The 16,090-nt window shown below is 44.5% G+C and overlaps 2 protein-coding genes across 2 annotated transcripts in view; both read right to left on the bottom strand.

The window, feature by feature from the left end:
* cadm4 (cell adhesion molecule 4) overlaps window positions 1–3,406 on the bottom strand; it is a 106,115-nt gene extending 102,709 nt beyond the window's left edge. Inside the window, exon 1 of the mRNA XM_085917418.1 lies at window positions 3,265–3,406. Within this exon, the coding sequence (XP_085773544.1) occupies window positions 3,265–3,337 (73 nt within the window). The 5' untranslated portion in view covers window positions 3,338–3,406. The remainder of the gene's footprint in view (window positions 1–3,264) is intronic.
* Window positions 3,407–6,834: 3,428 nt separating this feature from the next.
* LOC147052524 (leucine-rich repeats and immunoglobulin-like domains protein 1) lies at window positions 6,835–16,030 on the bottom strand. The gene is made up of 7 exons (XM_085917420.1): window positions 15,879–16,030; window positions 15,468–15,589; window positions 12,357–12,555; window positions 11,430–11,575; window positions 9,773–9,914; window positions 8,063–8,204; window positions 6,835–7,550 (listed from the first exon to the last, which is right to left on the bottom strand). Exons 1-7 carry the CDS (start codon window positions 15,928–15,930, stop codon window positions 7,457–7,459), a joined length of 897 nt encoding a protein of 298 aa, XP_085773546.1. The 5' UTR covers window positions 15,931–16,030; the 3' UTR covers window positions 6,835–7,456.
* Window positions 16,031–16,090: the final 60 nt, after the last annotated feature.

Here is a 16,090-nt window from a genome sequence, read left to right as displayed (position 1 = left end):
ATATTTAGTGTTAACTGGGAAGAAGCCGGAGTTGTCCAAAATGAGAGTGTATGGGTCAGAGTGTTATGCATATAAATATGATGAGAAAAAGTTGAACACACGATGTGAAAAAGGCATATTTGTTGGCTATGACAAAAACAGTCCAGCATATCTAATTTTTTATCCAGAGACAGGGAAAGTAACCAAAAATAGACTGGTGAGGTTTGTGACAAAATGTTTTATTGAATGTAACACTCAGACAGATGACCTGTATGAACATTTTGAGTCTAAAAAGAGGGTGGAGACCCCAAAACCAAACCTGGATGAGACACAACCAATCCCACCTGAAGTAAAAATAGAGGTTTGTGATAGAAACTTAAAATGTGATGGTGAGAGCAGCCAGAGTGGTCGTTATCCAAAGCTAGAGTGGAGAGCCCCTCAATATTATACAGATTCTGATTATGAGGTAAAATGTGATGAGGCATTCACAAGTATTGATGATTGATATCGTGTGATTTGTGATGTCCCACAGACCCCAAAAGAAGCTTTGAGCTCTTCTAAATCAGAGCGGTGGGCCAAAGCTATGAAAGAGGAAATGGACTCTCTTAGAGAATGATACTCTTACTTTGACGACTTTACCTGAGGCAAAAAATGCAGTGGGGGGTAGATGGGTTTATGCTATTAAAGAAAATCAGTTGGAAACCATTTACAAAGCCAGATATGTAGCAAAAGGTTATAGTCAAGTGGCAGAATTAGACTCTAATGAAACCTTCTCACCAATTGCTGATATGACTTCTGTACAGTACAGTATAGTACAATTTAGAGCTACATTAGATGGATTTTAAAAACAACATATCTCCATGCTCCTATAGACTGTGTGATTTACATGGAGCAGCCTGAAGGGTTGGAGGTTAAATCTAAAACAGAAGAGAAATTAGTGTGTAAGCTCAAGAAGTCACTGTATGGTTTGAAACAATCAGGACGAAACTGGAATAGGATGTTACACGATTTCCTTATTAAAAATGGTTTTGTTCAAAATATTGCTGACTATTTTTTTTACTGTAAAAATGTTGGAAATGACAGAATCCTACTGATTATTTGGGTTGACGATCTTCTTGCAGCGAGTAATGTTGAAATGAAGGAAATGTTAGGGTACAAATTCAAAATTAAAGACCGTATGTTTGTGTGTCAATTAAGGAACAAGTGGGGGTGTTGACATGTCCCTAATTGACCCTGTGACCCAGTGTGCAATCAATAAATGGCAGCAGCTCATTCACAAAGGCCAAACCAAATTCATGTCTCTACGTCATATTTGTCCTCTGTCTTTATCCGGTTGCACCAGCTCTTACCGTGATGGCTGCGTCAACACAGGGGCTGCAAACGCTCATGTGTGCCTCAGGGCAGCCCTTTAGGCACACTGTCACGCCGCAAGGCTGTCTCCGTCCTGCCATTCGACACAACCGACGCAAAGATGACTCGAGCTGCGAATTCATCAACCGGAAAAAAGAGGAACTTGGATTACTTCTGGGGGGGTTTATGAATTCAGAGTTTGTCTGTTGCATGAAAATGGCTCTGGATCTTCACCCGGCCTGGCCTTCCAAGTCAACAGCTGGCTAAAAGATGCATTTTTAAAACTGGGTCGACAGCAACAACAAAAAATAGAAATAAATCAATTTTAAAAGTATTTGGCAGTTTCATTTCACACTTGATGGGCAGCCAGAGCTGCCGGAGAGCAAACTATTTGTATACAAGCAATTAAAAAGTACATTTCCATATCAGCGGATGGCCCCTCAAGCATCATTCTGGCGGGACCAGCGAACCAAGGAAACACTGACGGCTGCCAGGACCCGACACGCTTCTGTCCTTCCACTTTAGCGACATGGTGGGCCATCCACGTGCACACCATCTCCCCTCAAGATTGCTTTTGCTGATTTCCTCCCACAAATACGGGCTTTCCCGCACAATCTCACTGCATATGATTCACAAAGAGCCTGCCTTTATGGACCCCCCCCCCCATCCCCTCCCCGCGTGCACGGCCCATCCTTTTCCCTCCCTCCCGTCTCTCCCGGCTCTGCCAGTGGCTGCGAGATTAATGACAGTGATCGGCCAGCACCCCCCCACCCACTCCCCCCACGGCGACTGCCGCAAAAAAGCCGTCGCTGTAAGCGACGTGCAAGAGGCCTGCATTTAAATGCAACACGCAGGCAATTTCATAAAGATGTGCCACATCACCTTTTGCATGAGACACAAACGCCCCCACGCTCATGCATATAAATCCTCATTGCGTCGGTCCTGGGGCCTCACGCACACACACACACACACACACACACACACACACACACACACACACACACACACACACATTCATGTGCGCGCACAGACGCACACACACATGCACACACACAGGAGGGAATCAATCAATACACAAGCTATAATAGAGGCGGCTTGGCCTTAGAGCAGCTGACGTGGGAGTAGTGTAGGTCTCCCACCTGCGCAACAACATCACAGCAGCGTGACAAGAAGCAGCCTCGCACCTTTAACCAGCCCAACAAGGGGAAACAAGCATCAAGGGCAGACATTTAATTTCAGCTGCAGCATATTTCCGCATCCCGTATATAAATGTCCGCTTTTATGCCATCACAAAAAAGTAAATTGGAAGAATTTCCATTTGTAGCAGTTCCCATTGACACACTGACAAGAAGACTCTGTTGCTAACCAAAACAGCAGCACCCACTGAGATAATACTGTTACTCAATTACAAAATATGTATTTTGTTACTCGCCAGACTTTATTTTTGTAAACTTGCAAGTGTAAAAACTAACCTGATGCCGTAACTGAATGTGCAAAGACATTCTTATGCAAACACAGGGTTTTTTTGCTTATGTATTTTCCAAAATAACTTGCAGACTCCACAAAGGCAATATTCAAGTCTAACACCTTTCAACAACCTGCCTGAGGCAGAAATGCAAAGCAAGCAAATGCAAAGACTCCAAGTGTGTCCGTGAGTGCGCCTTCCTAATTGATGCCTTCTCGAGCAAATCACGACGTCCGTCGCACATCGTCTTCGGAGCACCGGGAGCCCATTCAAGGCGCACACGCACTCTGAGTACCTCAACTGCAGTGTGACACATGCATTGGAATGAAAAACCCACCTTTCACTTTTTGAGTCCAAGTAGCGACGCGCACACAAGCAGCTCAAAACAAGTCAAGTACACTTGACAGCCAGCACAGGTTGAAGACGCAAACTTGCACGCGGAACAAACACAAAATCAAGCAGAGTCTTACCTCTGTGCGCCAAACAAATCACGGCGATGGCGACGAAGGGGACGCCGTATTTCCACACGGACGCGAGCGCCATGGTCGAGTATTCCTCTCTGCGTCTTCTTTCCTCCCTCCTCGTAGTAATTCCTCTAGACGTTTGCAGGACGTTGCGTGGAGGACTCGCTCGCTCGCAGCGTGAACGTGCGCTTGCTCGCTCGCTCCGGCTGGGCTGGCGCGCACTCGCGGTACTTGCGTGCCGTATATTGCGCGCGCCACTTTTCTTGTGGTTGCGCACCCCCACGCCCACTTTCTCTCCGCGGGAGTGTCAAAACACACAAGCAAAAGGGAGTGGGACTGGCTGACGACTCGGGCCGGTTTTTCCTGGTGCTGCTGACTCTTAATAACCCCCAGGCAGAGGCGGGAGCCGTCCGGGAGGAGGACTAATTAGAATCAGTGCGCCCCTCCTAACCCCCTAAAATGTGACCGATCGCCCAATATGCAAATCGGCAATTTATGGCTAACACAAAGCAAAGCGAGCACTGGGGACGAAACACATTATAGGCTCAAATGGTTATTTATCTTGATATGCTTTTGTTAAGTGTACACGACTTGGAAGAAGTTAACAGTGACGTCATTGTTCCGAGTCCGACCTCTATGCAGTCAGAGCCAATTAAGAGCTTCAGCACCAAAATTGGTAGTCTGTGAAAAAAAACCATTTGACTTTCGTCTTAAGTTATACAGTATTAATATTTTTATGTCTGCTGCTTTTTTAACAATCGTTTCAAACGCTGTATTTTTCAAACCTGTATCTTTGACGCCCTCCACAGTTGACATTGTGCATAGCGTCAGTATTCAGTTCCTTCAATTTACATGGATTCTGAGTCGATACATTTTGGTGCATACAAATGGTGTCATAGAATTGCAGATTTATTTATAAATAAATAAATAAATAAATAAATAAATAAATAAATAAATAAATAATGGGGAAAATTTAATCCGTTCCAAGCAGAAAAAAAAGTATTTTTTTTTTTTTCATTTGTGCATTTTTGACCGACCGCGCAACTGCAGCGCGCCGCCGAACACGCAACCGTAGCGCGTTGCTGACGCACAACTGCACCGCGCGCGCTGGTCGCATTATTGTGACAGAGCGGCCGTTGAAATTTAGAAAATATTTCTAAAGTCCTGATGGACTTTCCAAAATTTAAGTGGACCTCAGTGCGCAGGGACCTTAATTTGGTCCGATCGCGCAACCGCAGCGCACCGGCCGGGCTCTCACAGTTGCATTGCTTTATGAGCGTCTTTGTGTTTTAGGATGTCTTTACTGCTCCCACTTGCTTCATGATTAGAGTTTATACCATCCTCAGAGTAACGAGAATGTAATAACGAACGGAGTCAGTTGGCATGCGGGTCCTCTCGGCTCATCTCGCGAGGTTCGACAACCGAATTTCGTCCGACATCCGAAGCAAAAAAATCTCGAATTTTTTGTTCGAATACCGAACTGTTCCAGAACCGGGACGTTTGAAAACCTTGGCTCCACTGAATATATATATATATATATATATATTAATGAGATGACGAAGACACTTGGACAAGACACGAATGGCTGGAAGAAGCTGATTGTAACACAAGGAATGGGACTGACAAGAGCAGGTGGTAACAAAAACCAAGACAAGAGCCAGGGAAACAATATATTTAAGACTGTCTGGAAACACAGATTGAGACCTTTTCCCCTTCAAGATGATGAAGCAGCATATCTATGGAACCGAGCTTTGGCGGGACAACTCCTGGCTGCTCACAATGGCCTGAGCATCTGGCACTTCCTTACCCAGAAGATACCAAAGAGAACCTCTTCAAATGTTGCACACAGAGCAGGGGGGACATGTCCTCCCGTGCGTTCTCATAAGTCAGCTTGGTTCCTCAACTGTCCTTGAGGTCTTTAAATGGAACCCTCAACAGACTTTAATGTCACATCACCAACAGTAACATTCGTCTCTCGCAATCCACCATTCCTTTCCTCGTCGTCATCCTCTCTGCGAGTGTTTGTTCTCTTTTTGGCAGGGAGTCTCATCCTCATCCCAGCAGCAGATGGGTCATTGTCAGAGACTAATGAGTGGCAAACACCTGCTTGCTTGCGAGCTCTCAACTCGTCTTTTTCCTCGCCAGCCGCGTGACACGGCATATGCGGTGTACACATACAAAATCAAGCGAGCGTGACGCAGGCAGCTTTCGCCGTTTTTACGCCAGCCCCGCATCTGCTGATGGGGCTCCATTCAGCAGAAGGGCTCAGAAGAGAGAGCTGCTTAGGCAAGCGGCCATGAGGTCATCCCAGATGGATTATTTTATCTGACAAAGAACAAGACAAGGGGCACATGCGCCGTTGTGGGAGTGAACACGAGCGATTCAGTTCCAAGTCTTTAAATTCAGTGCAGGAGAGGCACGCGCACGGTTTTTGACAGTGCTGAAGCAGAAACAAATTCACAGATTAAAGCAAATCTTTTTTTCTGGGATGTCAGGTTATGTGGATTTTTCTCTGGAACATCAATTCGAAAAATACTTGGTCAAATTTGTATTGGGCAAGGTCCATAGGCAAGCTAATTTAGTGACCTGACATGTCTTAAAGTAAAGCATCCACTGAGTCTTTCTGCTTGAACGTATAAAAAAGAAATTCCATCAGCAGGCAGGCCCTCACCAAGGTGAAAAGGTCACTGCTCACAGCTGCAAGTTGTGCTGTGCTGCATGAAAATAATCAGCCACACCTGAAGCCTTTCGGACAGTTCTGATTTCCATGGGTCGCTTGTGATCTCCAACTTCTTGAAGACTTTCTCCCAGCACCCCCGAGGCGTTAAGTTACTTGAAGCTGGTGTCGTTTGAGCAGCCATACATATAGTGCGTAAAACATTCGGCAAGGCACGGCGGGCGCTTGAATAATCAGTTTAATAACATTATCCCGACCCGGCGCGGCGCAGAGCGGGCCGTTAATGAAGTGTCATTGTTAAAGTGCCACTTCGCCCCGTTTATTAACGGCGGCCTACGGTCAGCCACGCGCCGATAATAAAAGCGCATAAAAGCCAACATAACTTCAGCCGACAAGCATGATGAAAAGCGCCGTGTTGCCAGCACGCTCATGTTAATAAGCGGCGGCGGCAGGGACAACCAAAGCTTTGTGGAAAATTAAAAGATGAACTTGCGGTCCGTGACGGTTATTTTGGGGGAGGAGGGGGCAATTGGAACTAAGCTCATTTGAAGCTGCCTGCACTCCTAATCATTTTCGTTTTTTTGCGTTTTCAAGGGTACCTGACTTTTCTACAATCTTCTTGGTACTTTCTTTAAAGTAATTTTATAGTTCACAATTTCCCTGAGATCAAATTATTGATCACAGTTGAGATGTCACGTAAAATAATGATCATAGTAATGATGAATGCTCTAAAATCTCCAGCTGCTTATTGGGAGAACAATAAAATGCAGAACACGGCAAAGTCAAAGCGAGCAGGCCCCGCCTCTTAAAGGCACGCGCGTATCTAACGCCAATACAACAAAAAGTACTGTACATTTTTGCTCACAATTTGTGTGTAGGTGTGTTGGAATACACTTACAATGTTTGTGAAGAGTGTATTGAATCCATATCAATGCATAGCATGCATGTTGGAGGGTTACAAGTACTTTGCACAGAAGAAAATATTTTTTATTTGGTCTCTCTTGCAGATTTTCACCTATGGAAAGTAAAATAAATGCGAGTTGAGCGTAGTTGGATTTCCACTTGTGAAACATATTGACTGTTTGTTCCCTCAAAAGTGCTTCCCCACATGGAGAGCAACGCGTGGCCTCCCACTGATCGAACATTATGAAGATTATTATTCATAATATGCTCTAAAGTTGTAAAATGCTGCTGAGAAAGTGTTAAATGCCGTCATGGGAACAAGATGAAGACGTCATGGGAAAAAAAATCAATAAACTTCAATATCGGCTTGGCACTCGGCTGGAAAATTGATTTTCAAGTGCGTACACCTGAGAAGCGGCTAGCTTACAATGCTAAAAGCGGAAAGCTCATCACCTGCCACGTTGCCAAATATATAGGAAGAAAATTGCCTGCCTTTTGTCCCCCGGCGAGCACCCGCAAAGCAATCACTGTCACATGTCATCAATAAACATTCTTGAGTAGCCACCCGACGTTATCCGTCACTTTCTGTCCACACATCCGTCTTGCTCCTCTCGATCATCAGACGGCGACCAGAGGCTGTTTGTCTCCGTGGTTGTAGTGGAGAGCCTCCGTGCTGTCCTTGTAGATGGGCTTGCTCTGGCACTCGTCATTGCTACAGAAACCAAAAAGACAAGCGAGCGCCGTTAGGTGGCTCGAAGCACGTCAGAGGTTCTCAAAATCACACTACCCCAAGTCACTCTTAACCCCATATCTCACTGAGCGGGGCAAACTCATGGAGCGTTTGTGCAAATGTTCACAAAGATGTTTACTAAACATTCCCAAACTGTTTTAACGGTCACAAAATAGAACAAATCTTGTCCCCCAAGAAATTTTGAACATCTTAAAAACAAAACTATCTTGCTGTTATTTGTGTTCTTGATCCACTAGCGGAGCTAGAGGGGGAGCCGCGGGGGCACTGGACTCCTTGAAATATGTTTGGACTCTCCAGATGCCAGGCTAAATAATTGACTTGTGGCTATATTCCGAGGTGCTTTATAAACTTCAAATAGTAGCAATCAGTTGAAGCAGCGTTTGGCTCGGATGTGCGAAGCAACACTTGTGTATTCGCCACGTGTGCGCGCGCACAGATGCAACGTAGCGTTTGAGGTGTTGGGTGTGACTTACATAAGTTTGGTCTGGACTCGCTTCTTCCTGCGGTAGAGGCACACGCACAAGGTCGTCGCCAACATCACGACGACACACGCCGCCACAAAGGCGGTCATCAGCACTACACGGCCGCTTTGGGTCTCAAACCAACAGGCGTCTTCTGTCAGCAAAAACATTTCACAATTGGGATTTATTTTAGCAGTGCAAAGATAATTAGTACGGATGTCAAATACTAGCGATTTTGCTTACCGATAAGAGTTTTCACGCTTTTTTGTATTTTTGATCAAAATTCATGAAAATATTTTTTGACTTGTGTATCGGTAACTGCTATCGACACCCCCCGAGTTAGTCGATACTTCAAAATAAGGCCGATATCACTCCGGTATTCATCGATACTCGTCAATTACAAGTTGTAACCGCTGCGTTTGTTAGGGAATTTTGACTCTCAATAATAACTTCAACAACTCCCAAAAGGCATATTTGCCGAGGTGCGGTTTTGAACGATTTTACCTGGCTGTTTTCCAGTAGCAAAGTAGCTAAATGTGACATTCCCAAGGCCTTCAAGGATGAGAAATCATTAGCAGCATCCCCAAGAGGTTTCCTGTTTAATTAGCAGACGCGCTCCAAGGGTAGCGAGGAGAGACACTTTGGCACGCAGGTGACCCGCAAGTCAATTGCCACAAGTCGTACCATCTCCCCCCCATCATGAATAACGCACGGCGGCTTCATGACACTTTTAGTGCGTGAGAGAGGATGGCGTTTAAAAGGGGCTGGCGCATCCCAACGCTGCCGTCCTCTCACAGGTCACTGATAAAGATGATGGAGACAGATGAGGCGCCCTAATTGGATTAGCCGGGAATGTTGTAATGAAATTAGCAGCGGGGGGGAAAAAAAGACAGTTTGCCTGGCTGGGACAAAGACGAAGCATCGGCCCGGCGGGACGGCGGCCCGTCAAGACCGCCCGCGTTTGGCATCGACGTGACTTGTACGACTTTCACATTTCATTACGCTCGTCTGCGATTGAGTGCTTCTGAACCGGAAAGACGGCGTCTCGGGGCTTTTCACGCCAGCGAACAGAAAACGGATTCAAAATGACTAAGGGTAAAATGAAACGTGATTGGCTGGCGACAACGCTGGGTGGGTGCAGTTATGGCTAAATGACAATGAATGTTTTTGCTTCAATCCGATACATTTTGTGCCGCTCCTTCTGGTGCATGAGCCACAAACTAAATATGGATACAGGTGGAGACGGTCTTTGTCATTCTTTGCAGATGATAAAGAATACATGCCTATGAGCATTGGTACATTATCTGTCTACATGTGTTGCTACACAATTTTTGTTCAAATATCCATTGGTTTATGCGTTGCAAAATTGTAACAGTCAATGCTACCTTTAAACGTGTCTGTGGCGTTTACCATTGTAGGTTAGCAATAACTTAGCAGGACATTCTTCAGCCAACGTGGTTTACTTGTTTTCAAGGTGTAATTGTTTTTTCTATTTAATGTAAACGTGAAGTGGGAGTGTCTTGAAACAGCTCCAAGCCTATTTTGCAGTTTGCATCTTTCATGTCCTTGTTATTACAAGTGATGTTTTGCACATTGCTTCTTCACTTGAGGCAATTTGAAATGAGCCGTCACCTTCGAACTGAGCCACGATCGTGACTTTAGGCGTACTGTCACGCTACCAAATTTCATTTATCGTCTCGTCCTCTCCGTAGTTTTCCTTACCAGGCAGAACCACGAGAGTAACGTTGCGCATTTTGTTCAGCGGGGCGGTGGGGTGTTCGGCCGTGCACGTGTACACGCCGCTGTCCTCGGCGCTCACGCTCTTCAGAGTCATCACGGGTGAAGGCAGGATCCAGTCGCCATTCTGAAGGGAACAGCAACAGAAAGTTCAAGAGAAAAGTTCTACTCCCCAAGTAAAGTCAATCTCATTATGTCCAAAACAGCCTACTTTCAAAATGCTAAAATCAAACATTTAAAAGTTATTTTCGCAGGGCAGCTGCAACGTTGCGAGCGACCGAGCGTGAAAAAAACTGCACGGGCATTGACACAAGTCAATAACCTAGATAAGGCCGCCGTCTGCAGAGAGATGCGGCAACGACGATGACATAAAGTGTAATGAGATGGCGAGGGAGTGAGGGATGAATCCTGCCATGCAAATAGCAAGACTATTTACAGACGGCGCTCCCAACCAACGCGGAGGTGGCGCTGAGGAGCGACACAAAAAGACACCGTGAAAACCATTTGGCTCCTGGGAGCGGTGAAGCCTGCCAACAAAGACCGTTTCCATTTGAATGCATCCCAATTAAGACGCTTCCAACCCAACCTCTAAAAAAGAAACAAATAAACAAGCCAGCTTTGGCCAAAGTAGCATTTTCTATGCAAATCTGCCGGCGGGCCCGATTGTGTCTGTGTGCCGCCGTCATTGCTGCCGGGCTAGGGCGCCCACGCTTCCTCGACATCCAGCACACGTTCAACGCTGCAATTTTCACAGTACATATACTAAAATGATTAAAATTTCTATTAGTTTATTACATTGATCTATTATTATTATTGTTCATCCACAGTATTTTATCAAAAGTATTTTCATGCATTTTAGAGGTGCACCCAATCATCGACAATCAATTATCAAAATAATCAAAACGTTGAAAATCAATTTTTGATTGGAATTTCAGCCTCTGAACTGTAAACTGGAGTAATATTAAAATTCTTTTTTTTTTAGTTATATAAAATGCAAATTCTGAAAGGAAAGCTTTTTTTTTTTTTACAAACAGATTCAATAAAAAGAAATGAAATAATAATGTTCAGAACCTTTGCCGCACGCTCTCGTGCGCCAACGTGCCTTCTCAGCATTCTGGCCGTAACGATGGCTCAAACCAGACTCGAATGACGATGTCGCCGCCGCCTTGACTTTTGACCCACTTCGATAGCGCTCAAAATCAATAGCGTTATTGATTTGACATTTTCTATTGTCCGCCTTGGCCTCCGACATTGACTTTGAAGCTGGTTCGCATCTGCCAATTCATCAACTTTTGTCCGCTCGGCACATTCCCCGTCACCGTGCATCACATTCATTTCCCTTCGGCGACGACCGGAGCACTGGGCTTGAATAATTCAAGCGTTTGTTTTGCCCGGCAGTCAAAAGAAAACATCATTAGAACTCGGCCCGTATCATTGCTGTGAGGTGGCTTCATTCGCTCTCATCCAGACCTCCTTAGTCCGTCCCTTCTTTAAATGGGCGAGCGAGACGAGATGACGAGCTTGACGGCACGCTGGACAAAATGGCACCAGGTGGTGCTCTCCAATAGTTTCTTTTCAAAAAGAGTTTTTAAATGATTTACCTAAGGGGTGTGTAGAGTTTTCTTATGCACTGTAGCCTCACCTCCTTATACCAATAGTAGCTGGGCTCTTCCGAGGAGCTGGCTGAGCACTCGAGCGCCACGTCATCTCCTTCCCGCACGCGAAGCTCTTGCGGCAGACGCAGGAAGCTGCTGAAACCCTTCCTGGAAAGCTGCAACGCTCCCAAATCTACCAAAAACACACGTATAAAGATTGACAGCTCAATCCTTGGCGAGAGAGATAAAGCGCTGTAGTTAACGTTAGCATTGAGCTCGCGGACTGAACGGCCAAGCTTCGGGTGTTGAAGTCGCAAAAAGTTGTTTCTCACAAGAAAATCAAAGCCCTGCCCTGAGTATTTGCTAAGACGTACCTCAGAGTATTTGCTAAGACGTAGCTTTGTCGTTCACAACGACAAAGCTAAACTTTACTTACTTGACGTGTGATATACTCAAGTAAGAAAGCCTCGTGGTGAGTCATCAATAACGCTCATACAGTAATGGACTTATTGAGAAGGAGTGTTGTGAATAATGGCTCTTTTTCTCCTCCATCTCAATAGAAGCCCTTCGTCCTCACCGTCCTCTCGCCGCCGCCTAATCTCGACTTCTTATTGATCCCCCCCGTGAGGCCGAGGCGGTCGATCAGATGGCCGCGGAGAAGATGGAGGACGCCGATAGTCCGAGCGGCCTCGCCGCATAACGCAAAGCATGCTGAAAATTTTGATCTCCTGCTGAGGAGGAAAAGGGTTTGAATCTCCAAAACAAAAGGGCAACATTCGAGTTGCGCCGCTGGAATCTTTCTCCGGTTATGAACTATGAATGCATTTTGGGTCCCTCGCTGAGGAGAGCTGAGGAGAGCTAACAAACTCTACTGAACTCTACTCTACTTTACGGAACAAAACTCTAATTCAAGCAAATACATACATTATTAAATATCAAATAGAATACATTTAAGATTCAATATCAACACTCACATTGTATTTTTAAGGACAGCGTCTTGGAGACTTTGTTGGGGGCGCTCAACGTGTGGTCGTCGGAAACGCAGCGGAAGCGGCCCTCGAAAGACCAGGTAATGTGGGGAATGCGCAACACTATCTTGTCATCCATCTTCTCCATATTAGAGTCGCAGAAGCTCCAAAAGGACCAATTCACTGGGCGCCACATATGGAGAATCTGGGCAGTGAGTAAAAGAACATAAAACAAGAATAAAGAAAAAAAAAACTTGAAAAATGTACATCATGTATTTTACTGTATTGGCCCCAATATAAGACGACCCTGATTATAAGACGACCCCCTAATTTTCAAGACTCAAGTTTGAAAAAAGACTTTTTGAACACCAAATTTAATTTTTACATGCAAAATAATTACAGTACATCTGAAACAAATCTTTTCAGTCTGGTTTTAGAGCTAATCATTCCACTGAGTCAGCAGATCTCCTCATAGCTATGGATTCAAACACTTCATCTGTATTGTTACTACTCGATCTTAGTGCTGCCTTCGACACTGTAGACTTTGATATTTTATTAGAGCGTCTTAAAGATTGCACTGGTATTTCAGGGTGAGCACTAGGCTGGTTTCACTCATATCTATCAGACAGGATGCACCGAGTGGTCCATGGCAGGTTACGTGTGGTGTCCCACAGGGATCGGTACTAGGACCAATTCTATTTAATATTTATATGATTCCGCTTGGGGACATAATACGTAAATATAATATTAGTTTTCAATGTTACGCGGATGACACCCAATTATATATGCCATTCTCAATGACAGATCCGCGGGACTGTTGTAATCTTGAGGCGTGCCTTGCAGAGATCAAGCAATGGATGTCTCTCAACTTCCTTCGTCTTAACCCAGATAAAACTGAGATGTTGATAATTGGTCCAGCTCGTTATCAACATTTATTTAAGAAAACCACTATAACTATAGATAACCGTACTATCACTCAGAGTGATACTGTAACTAATCTCGGGGTAATATTTGACCAAACGCTCTACTTTCAAAAGCATATAACCAAAATTGAGTTTTCTCAACTTCGGAATATTGCTAAGATTCGCCCAATCCTCTCGACCGGTGATGCGGAAATTATTATACATGCGTTTATCACGTCGTGCCTGGACTACTGTAATGCATTATTCTCTGGTCTTCCCAAGTCCAGCATCAAAAGTCTACAATTAGTACAAAATGCTGCCGCAAGGCTGCTCTCACGAGCAAGAAAATTTGATCACATTTTCCCAATATTTGCCAACTTACACTGGCTCTCGGTCCATTTAAGATGTGACTTCAAGGTTCTTCTATTAACCTATAAATCATTGCATGGCTTAGCGCCTTCATATCTCGTCGACCTGGTTGTTCCTTATGTTCCGTCTCGTAACCTTGGTTCGCAAAACGCTAGTCTTTTATTGACACCGAGGGCCAAGAAAATGTCTGCAGGGTCTAGAGCATTTTCTATTTGGGCTCCAGAGCTCTGGAATGCCCTACCAATGGATATTAGAAATGCTACCTCAGTAGAAACATTTAAGACACGTTTAAAGACATAGTTCTATGATATGGCCTTTAATTAACCTGTAGTGGCCAATTCGGCTGGAGTTTGTTGTTGCTCCCTCTACCCGACCCCACTCCCCCCACCCTTCCCCGGCTGGAGAGGTGATTAGGTGACACCCAAGCGGACAGTGGCTATCTAGATTCTCGTGGACCAATTCAGGATGACGTTACCCTCCTCGAAAACACTGCCAGGACAATCGAGGGCTCCTCTGACAGCTCTTCGCTTTGGCCTGGACATCCACTTTTTGATTTCCATATTGTGTATTTTATGTGCCCTCTTTGCATCCATTGCAGCCTGATGATCCTGAAAGGGGGATCCTTCCATCTGTGGTCCCTTCTCAAGGTTTCTCATTTTTCCCCTGGTAGGTTTTTTTTGAGTTTTTCCTTGCCCTTTTGGGAGCTCAAGCTCAGGGGATGCTTTGAGAATAATTGTCAATAGTTTTTCTATGTTCTTCCCTTTGAGACTGCTTGTGATTTAGGGCTATACAAATAAACTTGACTTGACAAATGATCATAACAATATATTCGAGAGAAAAGCATGTTATTTTGCTTCATTGAAATCATGCAAAAACTGTCTATCACATGTTAATATCTGAACATTTAAATATATAAACTGATCACATTTGTAAATGAATGGCTTCTGGTTTTTGAAATGTAAATAAACCTACTGTTTCTCCATTTTCTGTTATTGCTTCTCTTATTTTCTTCTCCTTTCCTTCTTACCGCTATTTTTTATTTTTCTTCATCGTGCTACCGCTATTTTAATTTTTATTCTTCGTGACAGGGGTTCGCTTTGGCCTGGGGAGTTAAGTTCAGCATTCGCTTTAAAAATATCTGGCGCCATCTAGCGTTGTGAATGGGTATAATGTCAAGACCCTGAATGTAAGACGACCCTCTCTTTGTCAGTCTTATTTCATTGCAACAAACACCGTCTTATATTGGGGCCAATACGGTATCCGCACTATTGAAATACGTTGTTCTCGTTTAAATAGTAAAAATCCAGGGGAAATAAACACTCAAGAGGTTTTCAAGATACGAGGTGTAATTTGACCAAAGTCATACATTAGAGCAAAAGAAGAGATTTGTGCAGGACCGGATTTTGCTAAGGGCAATATGCGCAATCCACGTGGGGGCGCACGAGCACTCTCTAGAATTTTTTTTTTGCCAGTTTTCTAGCTCAGTCAGTTCCATCTCAAATCTGTTCAGTGGGCACTGGGGCGCCCTATTTGTCACGTGATGTCAATTTGCTGCTGAGGGTCGTGTCGGGGTTCTTTCGTTCGTTCTTGGTGCGTGCGTGTCAGAAGAGCAGCACTCTCCTCTCGCTCCGCCCCTCCCTCCCCGCTTCGTACGTGAAGGGTTATTTTGCCGACCGGATGATGTTTGCAAAAAGTAATTTTTTTGGAAGCGGGGGGGGCGATGTGTGGGTGGTTCGCCCAAGGTGCAAAAGTGGCCAGTACTGCCTCTGGATTTGTGAGCATTTCATTAGAAAAAAAATCTCAAGGCAGCACCTTTAGTTTACAAGAAAGTCCCTCGATAGCTCACCTGCGAGAAACTTTCAAATTTCACGCTGCTGATGTTGTGCTCGTTCTCTGAGTACTGGCACTCCAATGTCACGCTGTCACCTATCAAAACGTTCTGGTTTGGCCCCCGAATGGTCAAGTCCCCTGCACGCAAACAAAAATTAAAACTTGTTATTTTCTGGATCACAACTAATACGTCAGATCAAAGAAATACGAGGAAGCAAAACAGGTTCTTCCATAGGAACGGCCTAACTTCTACAACTCCGGAAACGAAAGTGTAGAACTCTAATTGCAAAATACACCGTGTAAAAACACATGACCTTTTACTGTACAGAAAAAGTGGCAATACTCAAAGGAATGTGAATTTCTCAGTCCTGAAATATATTCAAATAGAAGAATGAATTAAGATTTTGCAAAGAAAATTTAGATTTACCATTAACTATGGAGGCCATTCCAAGGCAGAAAAAAACAATGCTCGAGTCCATTTCTGATCATCCAAATCGCCAGTTGTTTGTACAAGTTAAATCGTCTTGTGTGTGATTACAAAATGAAACTAAAATTGTTTATAGAAGTTCGAAACGGGCGTGGCTTACCAAAGTGGGCGAACAAGTCAAACCCGTTTTAAATTATACCATTTAGAGCGAA

The sequence above is a fragment of the Syngnathus leptorhynchus genome, chromosome 8, assembly GCF_054491065.1.
Source record: "Syngnathus leptorhynchus isolate UIUO chromosome 8, UIUO_Slep, whole genome shotgun sequence".
Taxonomy (NCBI): domain Eukaryota; kingdom Metazoa; phylum Chordata; class Actinopteri; order Syngnathiformes; family Syngnathidae; genus Syngnathus; species Syngnathus leptorhynchus.
This window is presented reverse-complemented; position numbering and strand designations above follow the sequence as displayed.

Bases quoted from the DNA above. Each gene is read 5' to 3' on its own strand.
- LOC147052524 (XM_085917420.1), bottom strand. From the start codon at position 15,930: ATGGACTCGAGCATTGTTTTTTTCTGCCTTGGAATGGCCTCCATAGTT. The intron at 15,590-15,878 runs GTAAATCTAAAT...GTTTGCGTGCAG, and splicing joins AATGGCCTCCATAGTTAATG to GGGACTTGACCATTCGGGGG. The intron at 8,205-9,772 runs GTAAGGAAAACT...TTTTGCTGACAG, and splicing joins TACTCTCGTGGTTCTGCCTG to AAGACGCCTGTTGGTTTGAG.